Raw genomic sequence first — 21,458 nt, 5'->3', positions numbered from 1 at the left:
TTCTCATTGCAACAGCTTCTCTTGTTGCAAAGCATGGGCTTCAGTAGTTGTGTCCCCCAGTCTATAGAGCACAGGCTCACTAGTTGTAGCACACAGGCTTAGTTTGCTCCGTGGAATATGGGATCTTTCCCAACCAGGAATCAAACCTGTGTCTCCTGAATTGGCAGGCACATTCTTTACTGCAAGCCATCAGGGAAGCCCACTCTGTGTGATTTAAGCTGAAAAAGACTTTAATTATAGAACACTGGATAAATGAAAGAACAGACTATATAACAAGTGAAACTTAGGAAAAAGGCAAAAGCAATTTTGAAAAGAACAGTGTGGTGTAATACCATTATTGCCACCACTGAATGCTGAATGCCACTGCTTGTACCGGCACCCTGCCAGCCCTGGGTTCTGACCACCAATATTGAACCATCGCCCTGCAGTGTTACTTTTGCCACTGTTGCTGCTTAAGCCATAAAGAATTCTCCACAGTTAGCTTCTGTGGCGAGAAGGAAGCACGTGTCTGATGTAAAGCCCCTGTACCCAATTCACTAATGCCAGCCAGAGAAACCTGAAAACAAGATACCTGGCTTCTGAAAGGGATGTTGATCCCCAACAGCCAAAAACCACCATGTACACTTAATCATCAACATTAGGTTTATTAATTGCTGCAGCATGGGAAGCTGCATACCATGAAGAACCATGGAGTAGCTCAGTAAGAGGGAGTTAGGAAAGACTTCCAGGGGATTTTGGAGAAGGTTTGAGTACATGTTTGTCTTTTCTGGATCAGGTATTCTCTGAAAGTGGGACATTCGGTTATTGGAGATTTGGGCATTTTTTAACCCATGAGACCAGGAGAATAGAAAGGAATTGGAGTTGTCATGGGAGAGGTAGTAACACCTCATAGTAATAGAAGCACGAGGTCTGCTTTGGTCTCTATTCAGGTCTGATTTTGTAGTTGACTTATTTCTGTTTTATTGTATCATTGTCTGAAGAGTCCTTAACTGATAATTTTGTGAAATTGCTTATGATCAGCAGGGAAATCTCATGGTTTGGTGGTAGAAGCCAGGCTAGCTACCAGCTGTCAGCTGTCAAGCCTGCTGTTCCTTTCTCAGTAGGTAAGCTTTGCCTCCTACCAAGATTCCTAAAGTGGAAATTACCAAAATGCCAGATGTTGGGCATCCAATTTAAAAAATTACCAAGCCTGTAATTTCCAAATATTATTAGTTAGCTCAGGTTGCTGTGACTGAATGATTTGAGCAACAGGAATTTATTTCTCATAGTTATAAAGTTGGAAGACCAAGATACTGGTCAATTCTGTTCCACAAGAGGACCCTCATAGTCAAAGCTATAGCTTTTCCAGTAGTCAGGTATGGGTGTGAGTGTTGGACCATAAGGAAGGCTGAGCACCGAAGCATTAATGCTTTTGAATAGTGGTGCTGGAGGAGACTCTTGATAGTCCCTTGGAGAGCAAGGTGATCAAACCAGTCAATCCTAAAGGAAGTCAACCCTGAATATTCATTGCAAGGACTGATGCTGAAGCTGAAGCTCCAATACTTTGGCCATCTGATGTGAAGAGCCGACATATTGGAAAAAAGACCTTGATGCTGGGAAAGATTGAGGGCATGAAAAACAACATATATACGTATATATGTATACAACATATTGTATTGAAATTATTTCTCCAGTAAGTTTAGTTAACATCTACCATCTCATTTAGAGGCATAAAAATAAAAAGTAAAAAAAGAAGAAATTTGTTTCCTTATGACAAGAACTCTTAGGATTTCTTCTCAACTACTTTCATACATATCATACAGCAGTGTTCCCCATAGTCATCATGTTATATATTACATCTCTTACATAGATTTTAAAATATTATTTTCTATTGCTCAGCTTCTCATGAGAGACTTCATATTTGTTGCATACAAACCAAAATGGTTTGGTGGATTTTTTTTTTCTGATCTACAAAATTTATGACAGTTTTTCTTATAATAGTCCTCTGATAGCATAATACTTTTCAAGAAGCAAAACCATAACAATATTTTCACTAATAATTTCCTTTCATAAAAATGCAATTCATGTTGATCCACAAAACCAATACAATATTGTAAAGTTAAAAAATAAAATAAAATATAAAAAATAAATTAAAAAATGCAATTCTTCTCAATTGTATTTTTTAATCTGCAGAGTCTTCTGATACATATCTAAAGGGGCTCAATTTAGTCTCATGACCTCCCAAGCTAAATCTACCAGAGAATGGTTCCCATTAGAGAACGTAGCTAATTTAGGATACTATAAATGGCTGTAGACAATAATATATATAGGGGGATTATAGGTAGTAAAACCAGAAAGGTAGACTAGTATCAAATTATAATTTCCTTGAATACAATGTTGAGGAATTTGGACCTTTTCCTGAAATAATTTGATTTCTGTGCCCAGAAATGACATGAATTGAGGGAGTACTCTTTGACAGTGATAAATATGGACTAGATGAAGCTGAAAGCTGAAGGTAGGCAACTGGCAAAGAGGCTGTTACAAAGTCCCGGGCCACCATAGCTCATGAAGTAAAAGGGGCTAAACCAAGAAGTAAGTAAACTAACAAGTCAAAGCAGCTAAGGGATTCTTCATCTTTTAAACCCTAATTGTAATATCATCTGATGTTGTTGTTGTTCAGCCACTAAGTCATGTCCAACTCTTTGTGACCCCGTGAACTGCAGTATGCCAAGTTCCTCTGTCCTCCTTATCTCCCAAAGTTTGTTCAAATTCATGTCCATTGGGTCAGTGATGCTATCTAACCATCTTATCTTCTGCCTCCCTCTTCTCCTTTTGCCTTCAGTCTTTCCCAGCATCAGGATCTTGCCCAATGAATCAGCTCTTCACATCAAGAGGTAGAAGATTGGAGCTTCAGCTTCAGTATCAGTCCTTCCAATGAATATTCAGGGTTGATTTCCTTCAGGATTGACTGCTTTAATCTCCAGTCCAAGGGACTCTCAAGAGTCTTCTCCAGCACCACACTTCAAAAAAATCAATTCTTTAGCACTCAGTCTTCCTTATGGTCCAGTTCTCACATCTGTACATGAATACTGGGAAAAAACATAGCTTTGTTTGAACAGACCTTTGTCAGCATGTTATCTGATATGAAGCCTTTTCTGGGTCAGGCAGAGAAGATGAAAAAAAAAAACATATATTCAAGACATATAACAGAGGTAGAATAAACAGATGCTTGAAATTGACTGATTTGGAGGGTGATAGCCTGGAAAATCCCTTGGGTGGAGAAGCCTGGTGGGCTGCAATCCGTGGGGTTGCGAAGAGTCAGACACAACTGAGTGACTTCACTTTCACTTTTCACTTTCATGCCTTGGAGAAGGAAATGGCAACCCACTCCAGTGTTCTTGCCTGGAGAATCCCAGGGACAGGGGGGCCTGGTGGGCTGCCATCTATGGGGTCGCACAGAGTCAGACACGACTGAAGTGACTTAGCAGCAGAGGAAGAAAAGTTAGGAATAGCTTCCAGGTTTCTATTTTAGACTACAAGGAAAGTATTGGTAGCATTTATCAAAATAGGAGATAGAGACGTTAGAGGCAAGTTCTTTCTAGCAGCTTTACTGGGACAATCAATCTTTCCTTTTCTTAAAGTGTGGTGGGCTCCATCTTCTTATTTTGGCACTGATGGTTCTCCATCCCCAAGACCTGTGAGCTCTACTCACAGTGTGAAGGTCCAGTTTGACTCTGGGAACATCACCCACTGTGGCCTCACAGGAGAGTTATTCTCTGAACCGGTCTTCCCCATGAGTGAACTGCTTTGAGAAAGAACTTTCTGTGTCTTCCTCAGGCTTTAACGTTAAGGAAACAAAAATCTCCTTGGAGTCCCTTCTTGTTGCCAAGAGTTTTACTGAGAAAACATTTCTCTATTTCCCAAACATGTCAAATATTTCAATACCTTGGAGAATGCTGATGCTTGTGTCCTTTTCTTTGCTTGAAATTTCCTTTCTGCCTTCTCTGTCCACTGAACTCTTCATCTCATTAGCCCTGATTCCAATATTATCCAATATGAAGCCAACTCTGGGTCAGTTCCTGAATTACAAGTTCTCACAACACTGACATTTTCTGGGCAACATGAGACCCAGGCATAATAAATTAGCACATTAATTTCAAAATCATTGAACTTCTGAATTTTCTGTTAGAATATAAACTCCATCAGAGCAGGGACTATGTTTGTTGTATAAATCCTTGGATTACTGTTTAACACATAAGAAAAACCTCCAATTATCCATTATTATTATTAATTTTAAGTTTTTATGTCCATTTCACTAAGTTGTGAGGTACCTGAAGGCAGTGACGACATGTTAGTCCTAGCCCTTAGCCTAGCATCTGATGTGTGCTCAATAGATGTTTGTTACATTAATGAAATAATTGTTTGTTTAATAAATTTAAAAGGCTTAATTTACAAGGAATTTGTAAAGTTAAGTTTCAGGGTAATACAAAAGAGAGATAATCAATCTGTTACTTTGTCTACAATGACAATGATGTATGAAGTATCAGACCTTTCTTTCTCTTTGGGCACTTAGCTAAGTGTTTTGTAACACTGACAAAAAGTGAATCTTTCCTCAGTAAAATTCAGGTTCAAAAATATAATTTTTGACAGTACGTTGAGAAACGCTGTTTAAACTTATGACTTTTTATTTTTATTTTATTTTTATTTTTTAACTTTACAATATTGTATTGATTTTGCCATATATCAACATGAATCCGCCACAGGTATACATGTGTTCCCCATCCTGAACCCTCCTTCCTCCTCCCTCCCTGTACCATCCCTCTGGGTTGTCCCAGTGCAGCAGCCCCAAGCATCCAGTATCGTGCATCAAACCTGGACTGGCGACTCATTTCGTATATGATATTATACATGTTTCAATGCCATTCTCCCAAATCATCCCACCCTCTCCCTCTTCCACAGAGTCCAAAAGACTTTTCTATACATCAGTGTCTCTTTTGCTGTCTCGTATACAGGGTTATTGTTACCATCTTTCTAAATTCCATATATGCGCGTTAGTATACTGTATTGGTGGTTTTCTTTCTGGCTTACTTCACTCTGTCTAATAGGCTCCTGCTGCTGCTGCTAAGTCGCTTCAGTCGTGTCCGACTCTGTGCGACCCCATGGACTGCAGCCTACCGGGCTCCTCCGTCCATGGGATTTTCCAGGCAAGAGTACTGGAGTGGGTTGCCATTGCCTTCTCCTATAATAGGCTCCAGTTTATATAATTACCCATAAGAAATAGTGGTATTAGAATTTGGTGTCTTTAACAGATCTTCGATTGAAATGAGTCTTCATTATGAGGCACATTTCACAATGGTCTCATCTGGAGTTTATTTGTTACCTATTGTTCTATTTGGTTTCTCTTGTACAGTCCATTATTTCTTATAGATATTGTATTATATTTTATTTCACAACTTCTGACTGCTGATTGTTATATTTTAACATGATAGACTATGCCAAATTATATCCATGAGGGAAAAATTAGTCCTGTTTCAGTTCAGTTCAGTTCAGTTGCTCAGTTGTGTCTGACTCTTTGTGACCCCACAAACCGCAGGATGCCAGGCCTCCCTGTCCATCACCAGCTCCCGGAGTCCACCGAAACCCATGTCCATTGAGTCAGTGATGCCATCCAACCATCTCATCCTCTGTCGTAGTCCTGTTTAAGGCCAATCAAAAAGTTATCCTAAGTGAATTTGTTTTTAAATGGCTATTTTAAGTGATCATATACAGCTGAAAGAATATATCATTCTAATTATTAAATAAAATCAAATGTTATTTCTATGTATTGATAAACACCATAAAAAATACCAGTAATGTAGGTTTTAGCATTCAAATATTAAGGGAAGAATCTCTCATAGTAAATACATAGAAGAAAAAAAATCTAGTTGAGTCTGAGGCAAATATTTTAAGAAGAAGCTGAGTTTAGGGAAAAAATTGTGAATATATAACAAATATAAAAGTGAAGAGGTATACAGATTTGGAAAATATTATCTTTACCTTATTTCTGAAACTATAAAGTAATAAAAAGTAAAGAAACAGTATATATATAGACCTACAGTCATTGTTTCTGAAAAGTTGAAATTGTAAACATCAGAAATCATACCAAAATACACAGAATAATTGATGAAAATGAAATTGTCAAAATGAAAAACTATAATTTTGATAAGTCAAATTCAGGAAGGAAAACACATAAATTACTTATAACATTGTTGGACCTAGAAGGTATTATGTTATTAATCAATGAAATAAGTCAGACAGAGAAAGATACATACATACATAATTTCTATGATAAAATACATACATACATAAATACATACATATACATGGAATCTGAAAACCAAAACACAGGATCAAACAAACAAAAAACAGAGAGATCACATAGAGATCAGATGGTTGCCAGAAGGGAAAGGCATCAAGGGGATGAGTGAAATGGATGAAGGAAGTTAGTACAAACTTCTAGTTATAAAATAAATAACAGGGATGAAATGTACAGCATGAGGAATATAGTTAATAAGTATGTTATATCTTTATATGGTGACAGACGGTAACTAGACTTATCATGGTGATCAATTTGTAATGTATAAAAATGTCAGATCATTATGTTGTGCACCAAGAACTAACATACAGTTGTAGGTCAATTATACTTCAAATACAAACAAACAAACAAACAAGCTCATAGAAAGAGAGATCAGATCTGTGGTTACCAAAGGGAAGAAAGCAAGGAGGGGGTTGAAGATACAAATTTTCCAATTATAGGGTAAATAAGTACAGGGATCAAGACCATCCCCATGGAAAAGAAATGCAAAAAAGCAAAATGGCTGTCTGGGGAGGCCTTACAAATAGCTGTGAAAAGAAGAGAAGTGAAAAGCAAAGGAGAAAAGGAAAGATATAAGCATCTGAATGCAGAGTTCTAAAGAATAGCAAGAAGAGAAGAAAGCCTTCCTCAGTGACCAATGCAAAGAAATAGAGGAAAACAACAGAATGGGAAAGGCTAGAGATCTCTTCAGGAAAATCAGAGATAGCAAAGCAACATTTCATGCAAAGATGGGCTCGATAAAGGACAGAAATGGTATGGACTTAACAGAAGCAGAAGATATAAAAAAGAGATGGAAGAATACACAGAAGAACTGTACAAAAAAGATCTTCACAATCCAGATAATCATGATGGTGTGATCACTGACCTAGAGCCAGGTATCCTGGAATGTGAAGTCAAGTGGGCCTTAGAAAGCATCACTACGAACAAAGCTAGTGGAGTTGATGGAATTCCAGTCAAGCTATTTCAAATCCTGAAAGATGATGCTGTGAAAGTGCTAAGCTCAATATGTCAGCAAATTTGGGAAACTCAGCAGTGGCCACAGGACTGGAAAAGGTCAGCTTTCATTCCAATCCCAAAGAAAGGCAATGCCAAAGAATCCTCAAACTACTGCACAATTGCACTCATCTCACACGCTAGTAAAGTAAAGCTCAAAACTCTCCAAGCCAGGCTTTAGCAATATGTGAACCGTGAACTTCCTGATGTTCAAGCTGGTTTTAGAAAAGGCAGAGGAACCAAGGACCAAATTGCCAACATCTGCTGGATCATCAAAAAAGCAAGGGAGTTCCAGAATAACATCTACTTTTGCTTTATTGACTACGCCAAAGCCTTTGACTGTGTGGATCACAATAAACTGTGGAAAATTCTGAAAGAGATGGGAATACCAGATCACCTGACCTGCCTCTTGAGAAACCTATATGCAGGTCAGGAAACAACAGTTAGAACTGGACATGGACCAATAGACTGGTTCCAAATAGGAAAAGGAATACGTCAAGGCTGTATATTGTCACCCTGCTTATTTAACTTACATGCAGAGTACATCATGAGGAACGCTGGGCTGGAAGAAGCACAAGCTGGAATCAAGATTGCCAGGAGAAATATCAATAAGCTCAGATATGCAGATGACACCACCCTTATGGCAGAAAGTGAAGAGGAACTAAAAAGTTTCTTGATGAAAGTGAAAGAGGAGGGTGAAAACATTGGCTTAAAGCTCAACATTCAGAAAATGAAGATCATGGCATCCAGCCCCATCACTTCATGGGAAATAGATGGGGAAATAGTGGAAACAGTGTCAGACTTTATTTTTCTGGGCTCCAAAATCACTGCAGATGGTGACTGCAGCCATGAAATTCAAAGACGCTTACTCCTTGGAAGGAAAGTTATGACCAACCTAGATAGCATATTCAAAAGCAGAGACATTACTTTGCCAACAAAGGTCCGTCTAGTCAAGGCTATGGTTTTTCCTGTGGTCATGTATGGATTTGAGAGTTGGACTGTGAAGAAAGCTGAGCACTGAAGAATTGATGCTTTTGAACTGTGGTGTTGGAGAAGACTCTTGAGAGTCCCTTGGACTGCAAGGAGATCCAACCAATCCATTCTGAAGGAGACCAGTCCTGGGATTTCTTTGGAAGGAATGATGTTAAAGCTGAAACTCCAGTACTTTGGCCACCTCATGGGAAGAGTTGACTCATTGGAAAAGACTCTGACGCTGGGAGGGTTTGGGGGCAGGAGGAGAAGGGGACCACAGAGGATGAGATGGCTGGATGGCATCACTGACTCGATGGACGTGAGTCTGAGTGAACTCCGGGAGTTGGTGATGGACAGGGAGGCCTGGCGTGCTGCAATTCATGGGGTCGCCAAAAGTCGGACATGACTGAGCGACTGAACTGAACTGAACTGAAGTACTAGGAGTGTGATGTATAACATGAATAATGTAATTAACACTCCTGTATATTCTATATGAAAGTCACTTAGAGAGTAAATACTAAGAGATCTCATCACAGGAAAAAAATTTTTTTTCTTCTTTTGTTATCTATATGAAATGATGGATGGTCACTAAACCTATTGTGGTAATCATTTCATTATATAAGTCAAATCGTCTTGCTGGACATCTTTAAACTTGTATAGTACTGTATGTCAATTATAGGTCAATAAAAGTGGAAGAAAAGAAAACAAAATCAATTGAAGCTTCAAAAGCTTTGCAAATAATTTTATACATATTTTCTATTTCTTTTTAAATTATTAAAAATGAATATTATCTCTAAAAGTCCCAAAAGCGCCTTTGTACTTAATTTAAGTAGTAAAATATTCATTTCTGCACTAGCTTAGTATTGTCAAAAAATGTCTTTTCTAATCAAGAACAAAAGTGCTAAGACTATTTCTTTTATTTCTTTTATACTTTTGCATAAAACTCAAATTAATAAATCAGGATTTTTTTTAAATGAGTGGGATATCAGACACCCTCTAGGATTTAAAAGATCTTTATTTTAACTTTAGATCTGCCACCAATATGCCATGTGACACTCTTAGAGGTACTTAATAGCTTGGTAGAAGGAGTGTATTTAGAAATATGCTTTTGGAAGTAAGAAACAGAATTCTGAGTAAAAGTGGCTTTTTAAGTAATAGGCACCTTGTTGTCCATAACAAAGCCTTGAGATAAGCAGTTCTAGAGTTGGTTTCAGTGGCTTAATGATTTTACCAAAAGCGCTTTCAATTTTTCTATATACTATTCCCAGCATGTTGGTTGTCATCCCTGGGTTTGTTGCCTCATGGTTTCATAGTGTCTGCCACAACTCCAGACCTCACATTTTCATTCAAACATGAGACAAAGAGAAGAAAGAGGGACGGGGGAAAGTTCGCATGCCTCTCTCCCTCTTTTTAAATCAAGGGGAAAATTTTTTCTTAGGCTCTCCCTCAGAATCTCTTTTCCTCCTCTTTCTGTTCTAGTAACCAGAACTGAGTCATATGCTATGTCCTAGCTGCAGAGGAGGTTTGCCTAGTAACTCTTTGGCATTTCCAGTTTCTGATGCAGGCTGATACCGCTGGCAAGGAAGAAAGAGAAAGGAAATGACAGTTGTCTGGGAAACCAGCCATGGCTACCTTGGCAGATTATTTTCAAAGGGTTTTATCTGCTAAAGTTCAAATTCTATGACATCTTAGTCACAGAGTGTCTCTGTATTATACATCAGTCAGCGTTATCAGCACTCTAAGGCCAGATCTATCTAAAAGTACATGAATATATAGAAAACCCAATGTGGCAAGTTATATTTTTTTTTCAAATAATAGAAATAATGATCCTGAAACAATGAGCCTGTGTGTGTGTGTGTGTGTGTGTGTGTGTGTGTGTGTGTGTGTGTGAAAAGGGTCTCATAAAACACACAGGGTCCCTGCTCAGTTTAAAACTATAGGAGTTTTAAAATAGCTTTGCCTGACTGTTTTTTCAGTAGCATTTGAAACCTATTCATGAGCAGACAGTGTAGTTTGCAGCATATTCTAGTGCAGATGAACATCTTCATAGTTGACTATATTTCCCTCTTGATTGGACTGCTTCAGTGCAAGTTAGGAGCTTCAGTTCCTCCAGTGTGGTCATCCACAGAGATAATTGTTGTAGTTTCTGTTCATATGTCACCATCCCTCCAGAAAGAGTTGAAAAAGTCTTATACAATTTTTTCTTTGTTGCATTGTCATGAGTTAGGAATGCATAAAAATGTTTGGTCAGTGGGAAAATTCATGTTCAGAGTGAATGAATGATTGGTTCTGGTCATTAACCCAAGAGGACTAGAGAGAGAGTAATGAAATTCAGCCTTCTCCTCAAACTAATTAGAGCAGTGCAGAAATTGTCTTATATCTGGTTGCTGTTTCAGTTCAGTTCAGTCTCTCAGTCGTGTCCATTTACAAGGTACTATTTTACACTTCATTGGAGAAGTTTATCTTACTATATGAACTAGAGGTCATCTTCAGAAGTTGCCTGTGAGTTTATTTCTTCATACAGAATATTTTTTCATGCTATGCATTAAATTAGAGAAATGTAGTTATAGGAAAGAAAAATTTTTCAATATGACATCAAGAAATCAGCTTAAACTTTTAAATGTTGAATATTTAAAAGGAAAAAATATTTCCCAAGGACACACTGAAAATATGTGACAGTTTGATATAAATTATATATTTTAAATATTTTTCTAATAATTTAAATACTATAAGGAGACCTATCTTAATTAGAAGCATTTGCAAATTGCTTAATTAGAATTAAAAACTAAGTCTTCTCAATATTCTTCAACAAAATAATAGATGGTTTGTGTGGTTACATGTCCTTCTGGGATATCCAAGGAGTCAGTTTAGCTTTTTGTTGCTCTTCTTAGGAGGAAATTGAATGGATATGATGGAGAGTACATAAGTATTGTAATTGTAACATTGCCTTAAGATTTAGCAATAATCAAGGAAGAATTGTCTTAATTTTTATTGGAATATAGTTTGATTTACAATGTTGTGTATTATCAGGTATACAGCACAGTGAATCAGTTATACATAAGCATACATCCATTCTTTTTTTAAGATTCTATTCCTGTATAGGCCATTAAGGGAGAATTTTTATAGAAAATATTTTATCATAGAAATTATGTTATTGGATACTAAATTTTATATTTTTTCTGGTGTCTAAAGATAATGAATGTACATTTCTTCAAAATAAATGAGGTATGCCAGTGTTGCATTTTGAAAGAATATCAATTCCTGGGCCTTCTTGTCCTCAGTACATACATCATAAGAAATGATTTATCTCAAAATATAATGTTCATTTAAAGAGAGATTGTGAACAAGAGAAGGACCCAATAGTGTGGTAGAATTGGCATGTCCAAAGTATAAAATGCAAATGTCCATTTAACACAGGAGATGGATTAAGTAAAGTGGAAAGATAGTATATGCTTTCCCTAAGTTCCAATGAGAGAGAAACATCAGACAGTAGGAACTGAGGGGAGTTTTCCTATCCTTGTGACATGAATAGCCACTAATTAGAGAGTGTCTGAGAACATTTGAAAGACAAGTTAAAAGCTGGAATGTATAAACCCATGCCAAAAATTTGCAGAATCTTGCAAGAGTCAGCAAACCCAAGTTACTGCACTGGGAATTTATGGAGAAACAAAAATCCTGCCAACTTAATGTGGCTTCAGAAGTAATTGTACACTTAAATAGATAAAACCTCTGAATCTGATAAAAAGCAAATCACAGATTATACAATTTTATCAAAGTGACAGATGTACCAAGATATTGCATTATTTCCCGTAATTGCTCTAACTGGAATCTTTTACCAGATTTGCAATTGGATAAATGCTATAAAGTAATAGCATTCTAGTAAGGATTTAATTTTCATAAGTGCAACCAAATGACACTATTAAGAACAAATGCCCCTAGATTCCAGTAACATGTACCCTAAGAATAAGAATTTCAAATAGTATACAAATATAGTTATCTAGTGGCAATTATCTAGTGATAAATATTTCCAGTCCTTAATTTATCTGTTATATCAAGTTTTGAAGACTTAGATATTTCTTACAGGCCAGGCTTATATCATAAACACATGGAGCTATCTAGATTGATGTAGACCAGGAGTTGGAAAATTATGGCTTCTGTTCCAAATTTGGTGATCCCTTTTTTATAAATAAAACTTTATTGGAAAACAATCATCTTCATTTGTTAACATGTCATATATGGCATTGCACTACAATGGCATAATTGAGTAATTGAGACAGAGACAATATGGCCCACAGAACATAAAACACTTCTTATCTAGCCCTAAATAGAAAAACGTTTGTTGACCCCTGGCATAGACTACAGTCAGCTTTAGAGCATATCCTTTTCTTAAAAACATTCATATTTAAACAATGGTCAAGCCAAATAATTCAGGCCAGATTTAGATGACTAGCCACTGCTGGAAAAAGAGATCCTGTGTCAGCCCTGACACTAACTTTCCATGTGACCTTAAACAAGTCACCAAATCTCCTCTAGAGAGAAGGGAACATTCCTTTTTCCTGAGGTTGCAGTGCATAACACCAAATGGCAAAAATCAACATGGTCTTTTAAAAAAGAATGTGAAAATCAAACCAGGGAACATGTCTAAAATAGTTATAAATGCAAGGAGAGCCTGAAGTGAATATTGGGAGCTGAGAGGCAGAGCCTGATTGGTCAGAGTTTCAAGCAGACAAATGAGGATGACATGATCAAATTTAAATCCTGTATTCATGATAGGAAAACACACAGGCTTGTGTTTTCATGCACTAAGAATATGTCTACGATTTTATGGACTAGAATGGAGAAGAACACAATTTCGTCACCTGCAAAAAATCATTTAAAGCGTTCTCCTAGTCTAAGAAATGTCCTATAGAAAAGAGAAATGTTTTTGATCATATATATGGGAAATAGTCAAAATGAATCTGTTAAAAAATCATAATAAGCATTTGTATATTTTATGAGAAATCCTGCTGATAAGAAACCTATTTGACATTTTTTAAGCAAGATTCTTTGGAAGGACTGATGCTAAAGCTGAAACTCCAGAATTTTGGCCACCTCATGTGAAAAGTTGACTCATTGGAAAAGACTCTGATGCTGGGAGGGATTGGGGGCAGGAGGAGAAGGGGACGCCAGAGGATGAGATGGCTGGATGGCATCACTGACTCGATGGACGTGAGTCTGAGTGCACTCCAGGAGTTGATGATGGACAGGGAGGCCTGGCGTGCTGCAATATATGGGGTCGCAAAGAGTCGGACACAACTGAGTGACTGAACTGAACTGAACTAAACTGAAGCAAGATTTGCCAAAATGTACTGGCCATCTGAATTTTTTAAAAATCATGCAACACATAAGTCCTTAGGAAAACTTCAGGAAACTCAAACCTCAATAATTTCTTAAAATATTTCCAACTCTGAAATTCTTCCCTAAGTTTTTCAATACCTAACTCTTAAAGACCACCTACCATATGTCAGGCACTATTTATGTGCTTTAACTTATTTACTTATTTTAATCATCAGAATAACCCTATAATGTAAGGATTCTTATTATCATTCCCATATTACAGATCAGAAGCAAAGATATTCTTGTTGGTTTAAAGTCAAACAGCTAGTGAGAGGTAGAATTGGGATTTAAACCCAGGTTGTCTGAATTGATTCTGTGTCCTAAACTGCTTTCCTTTTAGAGTTTTGTTGCTGTATTTGAGATATCAAAAAAAGTGAAAAACTCACCTACATATTTCACTTAGTATTTTTTATTATTTGGAATTTTTAAAACCTACTAGTTGAAATGTCAGGAGTAAACTTAACACAAGATATAGATATTCTAAGACAGATGAACTTCAGCTTTATCTGCCTTTAACGTTATGCATAATTCTTAGTAAGTAAGCTAATGTATATTCATTACAATATTCATTAAATCAGGCCTATTAGGATATCTCTTTAGCAACTGTTAATTAATTGTAGATGCCTGGTAAAAATTGAGTGGTTTTTCTTTGTAAATATTTCTAGAATTCAAACATCTCACTGGTAAAGAATTATTCACTCATGCACATATGAATATCTTCACTAAACAAACACTGACTGAGAAGCTGTTTGTGTGACTGACAATTTACTTGCTCTCATGAAGCTTGAATCTATCAGGAGGGAAATAATTAGGAAGTAAACAAAAAGTATTTTAATTTTCAGTTATAAATATTAAAATAAAAATGTTAAATACTTTCTACGGTAAGTGTTAAGAAGATGAAACAGGGCAATATACAAAGTGAAGATGCGAAGGGAGATTTAATTTGGGGATATGAGGAGGAAACATATGAGCTGAGTTGAAGAGGAGCCAGCTTTGGAAAGATTTATGGGTAGAATGTTATAGGCAGGAGAAGTAACAATGATAAAAGTAACAGTTATGGATATTTTACACATTTCTACCACTTTTACATATATAATATGAACATAGGTTGGTAAACATCATTTAACACAATTGAGTACCAGTTTCATTAGAACTTGCTCATTAGAACTTCAGATAACTAGGTGAACATTACAAATGAGTCTGAATTATCAGCAAGTTACTTCGTTCAGACAAGTGATGATAAAATTGTCAGCATAACTGATGGAGAATGTGACCCAAACTGTAACCAAGTCCTGATATTTTCTCCCTGACCTATGGTTGTGATCGTGCCTTCCAGGCCAGTCATTTGTAAGGGGAAGTCATACCAGTTAGATTCCTGTGTGGAGACAGGGAAATAGGCCCCAGACCCACACGTGTTTACCATAAGGACAAAGGCGTACAGTCGAATGAGTACACTATACTCACATTTCTTGTCCATGAGACCTGATTACCCTGTTAGAAAATGCAATCCTGTCATAAGAATTCTTCTTATCTTCCTCCTCTGCTTAACTGTTCTTCATAGCACTTACAACCTTCTAGTATATTATTTTATTTTACTTAATCATTTTATTTATTGTCATTATCATCTGCACTGGAAGTACAGTCCTTTCAAGGAGTAATTTTTCTTTCTTTTCACACAGTGCTATTCCCCAGACCCCAGAAGACTCTCTAGCACCTAACAATCTTTCAAAAGCAGTTTCTGAGTAGAGAAAGAGTACACGGATTTTTTTTTTTTTTTTTTTGGCATTTTTGAGTGCCTGAAAGAGTCTGAATTATAGTAGTATTTCATTTACTGCTCATGAAAGTCCTATAAGATAGTGGCTACATGGACTTTAAAGATGAAGGAACTAAATTTTTTTAAGATTTGAGCCAACAATGCCTCCAGAGTTTCTGTACATAGTCAAGACTTGAGGATAGCATTCTGGTTAGTGGGGAGATAAAAAGTTTGAAAATCAGAAGAATGGTACTACCTTTTCCTATGTTGTTTGTTATACTTGAAAATGGCTTGACAAATACTGATTATGTATGTAATGCACATGAGTACTTCTAAGCTTTGGGACCAACTCTCCCCCAAGGTTTACAGTTATTCAAAGCTGTAACATCATCAAGCCAATATGCTTAGGAGATAATGAGTACAAAAGTTAGGAGTAGGGGATTTTAGTACAAGCTCCTATGTATAAAATAAGCTACCAGGTATATAGTTTATAATATCTATAAATGAAATATAACCTTTAAAAATTGTGAATAACAACCTTGTCCATCTGAAACTTACATGATATTTTAAATCGACTATACCTGAATAGAAAAGAAAAAAGTTGGTCTATAACAGAAATTCATTTAAGGTAGTAAAAATTGACAAGATTGATGATGAAATTGTGGCCATACTGTGGAATTTTAAAATGCTTCATGAAGAGCTGAGTTTATCCTTTGGTTCCCAAGCCTGTGTGGATTATTAAAAATATGGATGTTAGAGCCTCAACTAGTACCTTGTACTGGTGCAGATATTTAACAAGCTTCCCAGACTTTCATTAAGCAGTCAGGCTTGTACTCCATCCACAGACTGGCATTTGGAAACATGGTAAGCTACTAAAGGTTTTCAGGTAACAATTTGAACATGTTTCTGTATATTTGAAATTTACTTCTCCCTGAAAAATACCCCCATATCTGTACATAATATACCCAGACAAATCTGACAAGAAGGTGGCTGGAATGTTTTTTGGAGCAATGTGTCATACACTGCCTCACAATATTTTTATCCATCTGTTATAGGTCAATGCACAAACTGGCCCAGTTGGAAAGACTTGACCTAGGCAATAATGAATTCAGTGAGCTGGTGAGTGAATACATTTTCTAAACTTGACTAATAAATCACCAGGAGATTATTTCTGTTGCTCTTTGTAACCCCAGGTATTAAATCAAGTGCACATTTACATTTTCTAAATATGAAAACAAAATAAAATCTGAAATTAAAGTGATTGTTTAGCTATATAGTAAACTACAGGTAACTGAATAATATTAGGATTAACTTTTTTTAAAAGGGTAGGGTAAATAGATAGGCAGATGCAAATTGTCAGTTTTGAGCACGAGCTATGTAGCAGACACCATGCTCAGTGTGTTACATATGTTGCCTCATTTAATCCTGATTTGCCATGTTACCATAATAACTTTATAGAAAGAAGCTGAAAGTGGTCACCGATTTACATATCTTTTATGTGGTTGAACAGGGCTTCCCTCATAGCTCAGTTGTTAAAGAATCTGCCTGCAATGCAGGAGACCCCAGTTCAATTCCTGCGTTGGGAAGATCCACTACAGAAGGGATAGGCTACCCACTCCAGTATTCTTGGGCTTCCCTTGTGGCTCAGCTGGTAAAGAATCCACCTGTAATGTGGGAGACCAGGGTTTGATCCCTGGATTGGGAAAATCCCCTGGAGAAGGGGAAGGTTACCCAAGCCAGTTTCTGGCCTGGATTCAATACATCCTGGATTCCATGGCCTGGATTCCAGACATCCTGGAATGTGAAGTTAAGTGGGCCTTAGGAAGCATCCCTACGAACAAAGCTAGTGGAGGTGATGGAACTCTATCCAAGCTATTTCAAATCCTAAAAGATGATGCTATGAAAGTGCTAAGCTCAATATGCCAGCAAATCTGGAAGACTCAGCAGTGGCCACAGGTCTGGAAAAGGTCAGTTTTCATTCCAGTCCCAAAGAAAGGCAATGCCAAAGAATGTTCAAACTACTGCACAATTGCACTCATCTCACATGCTAGCAAAGTAATGCTCAAAATTCTCCAAGCCAGGCTTCAACAGTATGTGAACCATGAACTTCCAGATGTTTGAGCTGGATTTTAAAAAGGCAGAGGAATAGTAATGGTGAAAGTGGGCACCCTTGTCTTGTTCCTGACTAGATGTCCATCAGCAGATGAATGGATAAGAAAGCTGTGGTACATATACACAATGGAGTATTACTCAGCCATTAAAAAGAATACATTTGAATCAGTTCTAATGAGGTGGATGAAACTGGAGCCTATTATACAGAGTGAAGTAAGCCAGAAAGAAAAACACCAATACAGTATACTAACGCATATATATGGAATTTAGAAAGATGGTAACAATAACCCGGTGTACGAGACAGCAAAAGAGACACTGATGTATAGAACAGTCTTATGGACTCTGTGGGAGAGGGAGAGGGTGGGAAGATTTGGGAGAATGGCATTGAAACATGTAAAATATCATGTAAGAAACGAGTTGCCAGTCCAGGTTCGATGCAGGATACTGGATGCTTGGGGCTAGTGCACTGGGATGACCCAGAGGGAGGGTATGGGGAGGGAGGAGGGAGGAGGGTTCAGGATGGGGAACACATGTATACCTGTGGCGGATTCATTTTGATATTTGGCAAAACTAATACAATTATGTAAAGTTTAAAAATAAAATAAAATTAAAAAAAATAAAATAAAAAGGCAGAGGAACCAGAGATGAAATTGCCAACATCCGTTGGATCATTGAAAAAGTAAGAGAATTCCAGAAAAACATCTATTTCTTCATTATCGACTGTGCCAAACCCTTTGACTGTGTGGATCACAATAAACTGTGGGCAATTCTGAAAGAGATGGGAATACCAGACCACCAGGTCAAGAAGCAACAGTTAGAACTGGACATGGAACAGCAGACTGGTTCCAAATAGGGAAAGGAGTACTGTTGTCACCCTTCTTATTTAACTCACATGCAGAGTACATCATGTGAAATGCTGGGCTGGATGAAGCACAAACTGGAATCGAGATTGCTGGGAGAAATATCAATAACCTCAGATATGCAGATGACACCACCCTTAGGGCAGAAAGTGAAAAAGAACTAAAGAGCCTCTTGATGAAAGTGAAAGAGGAGAGTGAAAAAGTTGGCTTAAAGCTAAACATTCAGAAAACTAAGATCATGACATCCGATCCCATCACTTCATGGCAAATAGATAGGGAAACAATGGAAAGAGTGACAGATTTTATTTTGGGGGCTCCAAAATCACTGCAGATGGTGACTGCAGCCATGAAATTAAAAGACTCTTAGTCCTTGGAAGAAAAGTTATGACCAACCTAGACAGCATGTTAAAAAGCAGAGACATTACTTTGCCAACAAAGGTCCATCTAGTCAAGGCTATGGTTTTTCCAGTGGTCATGTATGGATGTGAGAGTTGGACTATAAAGAAAGCTGAGCACCAAAGAATTGATGATTTTGAACCGTGTTGTTGGAGAAGATTCTTGAGAGTCCCTTGGACTGCAAGGACTAGTCAATCCTAAAGGAGATCAGTCCTGTGTGTTCATTGAAAGGACTGATGTTGAAGCTGAAACTCCAATACTTTGGCCACCTGATTCGAAAAGACCCTGATGCTGGGAAATATTGAAGGTGAGAGAAGGGGATGACAGAGGATGAGATGGTTGGATGGCATCACCGACTCAATGGACATGAGTTTGGGTAAACTCCAGGAGTTGGTTATGGATAGGGAGGCCTGGCGTGCTGTGGTCTATGGGGTTGCAAAGAATTGGAGACAACTGAGCAACTGAACTAAACTGGACTGAACTTAGACCATAACTAATTTGGTCATTATTCCAGCCTTTATCCAGTTTACTGAGGCTAAAAACTGACTTTTATTCCTTTGTGATTAGAAGTTTAATCTAATTTTAGGAGTTGCATGGTCCCTTTAGGTTGTGTTCATCTTTCTTGCAGAGAAATGCTCTGTCATCTCTTGCCTTTCTCTGCATGTCTCTTTAAGATGGAATTTGGGTGAGTGCAAAGGAAGGTACATGTCTTTCTAACTTGAGGGAAAGAGACCCCCTGGTCTCAGACTGGTTTTCAGAAATGTTGGCCTCTGAGGATGATGTCTGCAGCTGATACTACTACCTTCTATGTCCAGTCTGCAGTTCTGAACCTGCAGTCAGTCTTTTGGGCTCAGGCAGTACCCACCTGGTAGCATTGGCCATCTCCCTCTTGCTGAAGGTGCAATCACCCAGCTATCATTGCGTGTGCATGCATGAGTCCCTGCCCTGTCTTCCCTCCAGCACCATGCTTGGCAGTCTGTCCCTGAATTCTGTTGTGAAGGAACCCTCACCAGTTACAATGCTGCTGCTGCTGTGTCGCTTTAGTCGTGTCCAACTCTGTGTGACCCAATAGACGGCAGCCAACCAGTTCTTCCCATCCCAGGCAAGAACACTGGAGTGGGTTGCCATTTCCTTCCCCAATGCATGAAAGTGAAAAGTGAAAGTGAAGTCGCTCAGTCGTGTCCGACTCTAGCGACCCCATGGACTGCAGCCTACCAGGCTCCTCCGTCCATGGGATTTTCTAGGCAAAAGTACTGGAGTGGGTTGCCATTGCCTTCTCCAACAATGCTGCTAGTAGCCCTAAACAAGTCTACAGGCTCTGAGAATCCACATGACATGCAAACTGAAAAAGGTCCAATAAAAAAAAAATTTCACAGCTTCCTTTTGCCTGTTAAACTGCACTGCCAAGCTTGCTCTGCTTTGGATGCACCTAACTTTGTTATAGGGCAGCTGGCAAGGTGGCCTCAACACAATATATCAAGAGGACCTGGTACCTAGTATAACACACCTCTGGTATTTTTAAGGGAAACGTTTATTAATTTAAGTAGAGCGAGAGGTAATGGTAGTGCATAACAGTAGCAAAACTAGTTTATACTATTTTTAAAATTAGTTTTTAAGAAGGTAGGATCTGCCCATGACATATAACTTGGCCTAGTAGTTGAAAGAACATGCACAATGGATTCAGATGACTGAGATTTAACTTTCATCACTGGTTAGCTGGGTACTTTTAGGTCTGTAACTTACTCTCTATCCTCAGCTTCCTCTTCAATAAAATAAAGGTATCAAACCTAACTATCTCATAGACTTTTTGAGAGAATTTCATGTGAGAGAATCTATAATAAACAATGTGTGTTTCAAATGAATTTCAATTCTGTCCTGTATAGCATTTTGCAATCCTTTTGTATGGATACTTTGTGAATCAATGTTTTACTATAAATATTTGCATCAACAAAGATGAATAAGACATGTTTATTTTTTGAAATTAAATTTTAAATACATCTATTTTACCTTCTGCTGTATGATGTCTAAGAAATCATCTGAGCAAAAATATCTTTTACTTTTGAACTCCCAATATTCCCACTTGTCACAAAGTAGGTCTCTTAAACATTTTGTTTTGCATTTGTACTGGGGTACTTTATTTGATAATACTCAGTAATTTGGTAGGGTAGGGGGATGGGAGTATAATTCTAGAACTTCATATCTCTAATATTATTTACTTTTAGCCAAATTTTTGACTTTCATTAATCATACATGTGGGAGTAGCTGTTGTTTCTCTGACAGTAACAATTTTTAATGTGAAAATAAGAGAATTTGCTCTGATAAGAGACCTCTAGAAGCAATATCACATGGAGGAAAGGGAATTAAATTCCAATCTGTAGCTAAATACTGACACATAGAAGATTATTAGATGATTCATTTTGTGACACAGTAAAGAAGTGGAGAGATGGCAGTAAGTAAAAAAAGAAAGAATGGGGAAGCCTAATGAAGAGAACAGATGTCAGCTTGTTACAGAAGCAATGTACATACCCTGCATAAGGTTTGAACTGGATGCCTACTTATGGGTGCTTTTGTAGTAATAAAAGATTCTACATAAAAGAAATTATGCTTCTAATAGCAGCAAATTCTAGAAGATTCTGGACACAGTTCTGAAACATAATAGATT

General features: G+C 37.5%; 1 protein-coding gene across 1 annotated transcript in view; it reads left to right on the top strand.

Moving 5' to 3' along the window:
• The window catches only part of LRRC7 (leucine rich repeat containing 7), a 622,375-nt gene that overhangs the window by 388,397 nt on the left and 212,520 nt on the right, over positions 1-21,458 (top strand). Inside the window, exon 8 of the mRNA XM_061411605.1 lies at positions 16,484-16,547. Within this exon, the coding sequence (XP_061267589.1) occupies positions 16,484-16,547 (64 nt within the window). The remainder of the gene's footprint in view (positions 1-16,483; positions 16,548-21,458) is intronic.

Source organism: Bos javanicus, chromosome 3, assembly GCF_032452875.1.
Source record: "Bos javanicus breed banteng chromosome 3, ARS-OSU_banteng_1.0, whole genome shotgun sequence".
Lineage (NCBI taxonomy): Eukaryota > Metazoa > Chordata > Mammalia > Artiodactyla > Bovidae > Bos > Bos javanicus.
This window is presented reverse-complemented; position numbering and strand designations above follow the sequence as displayed.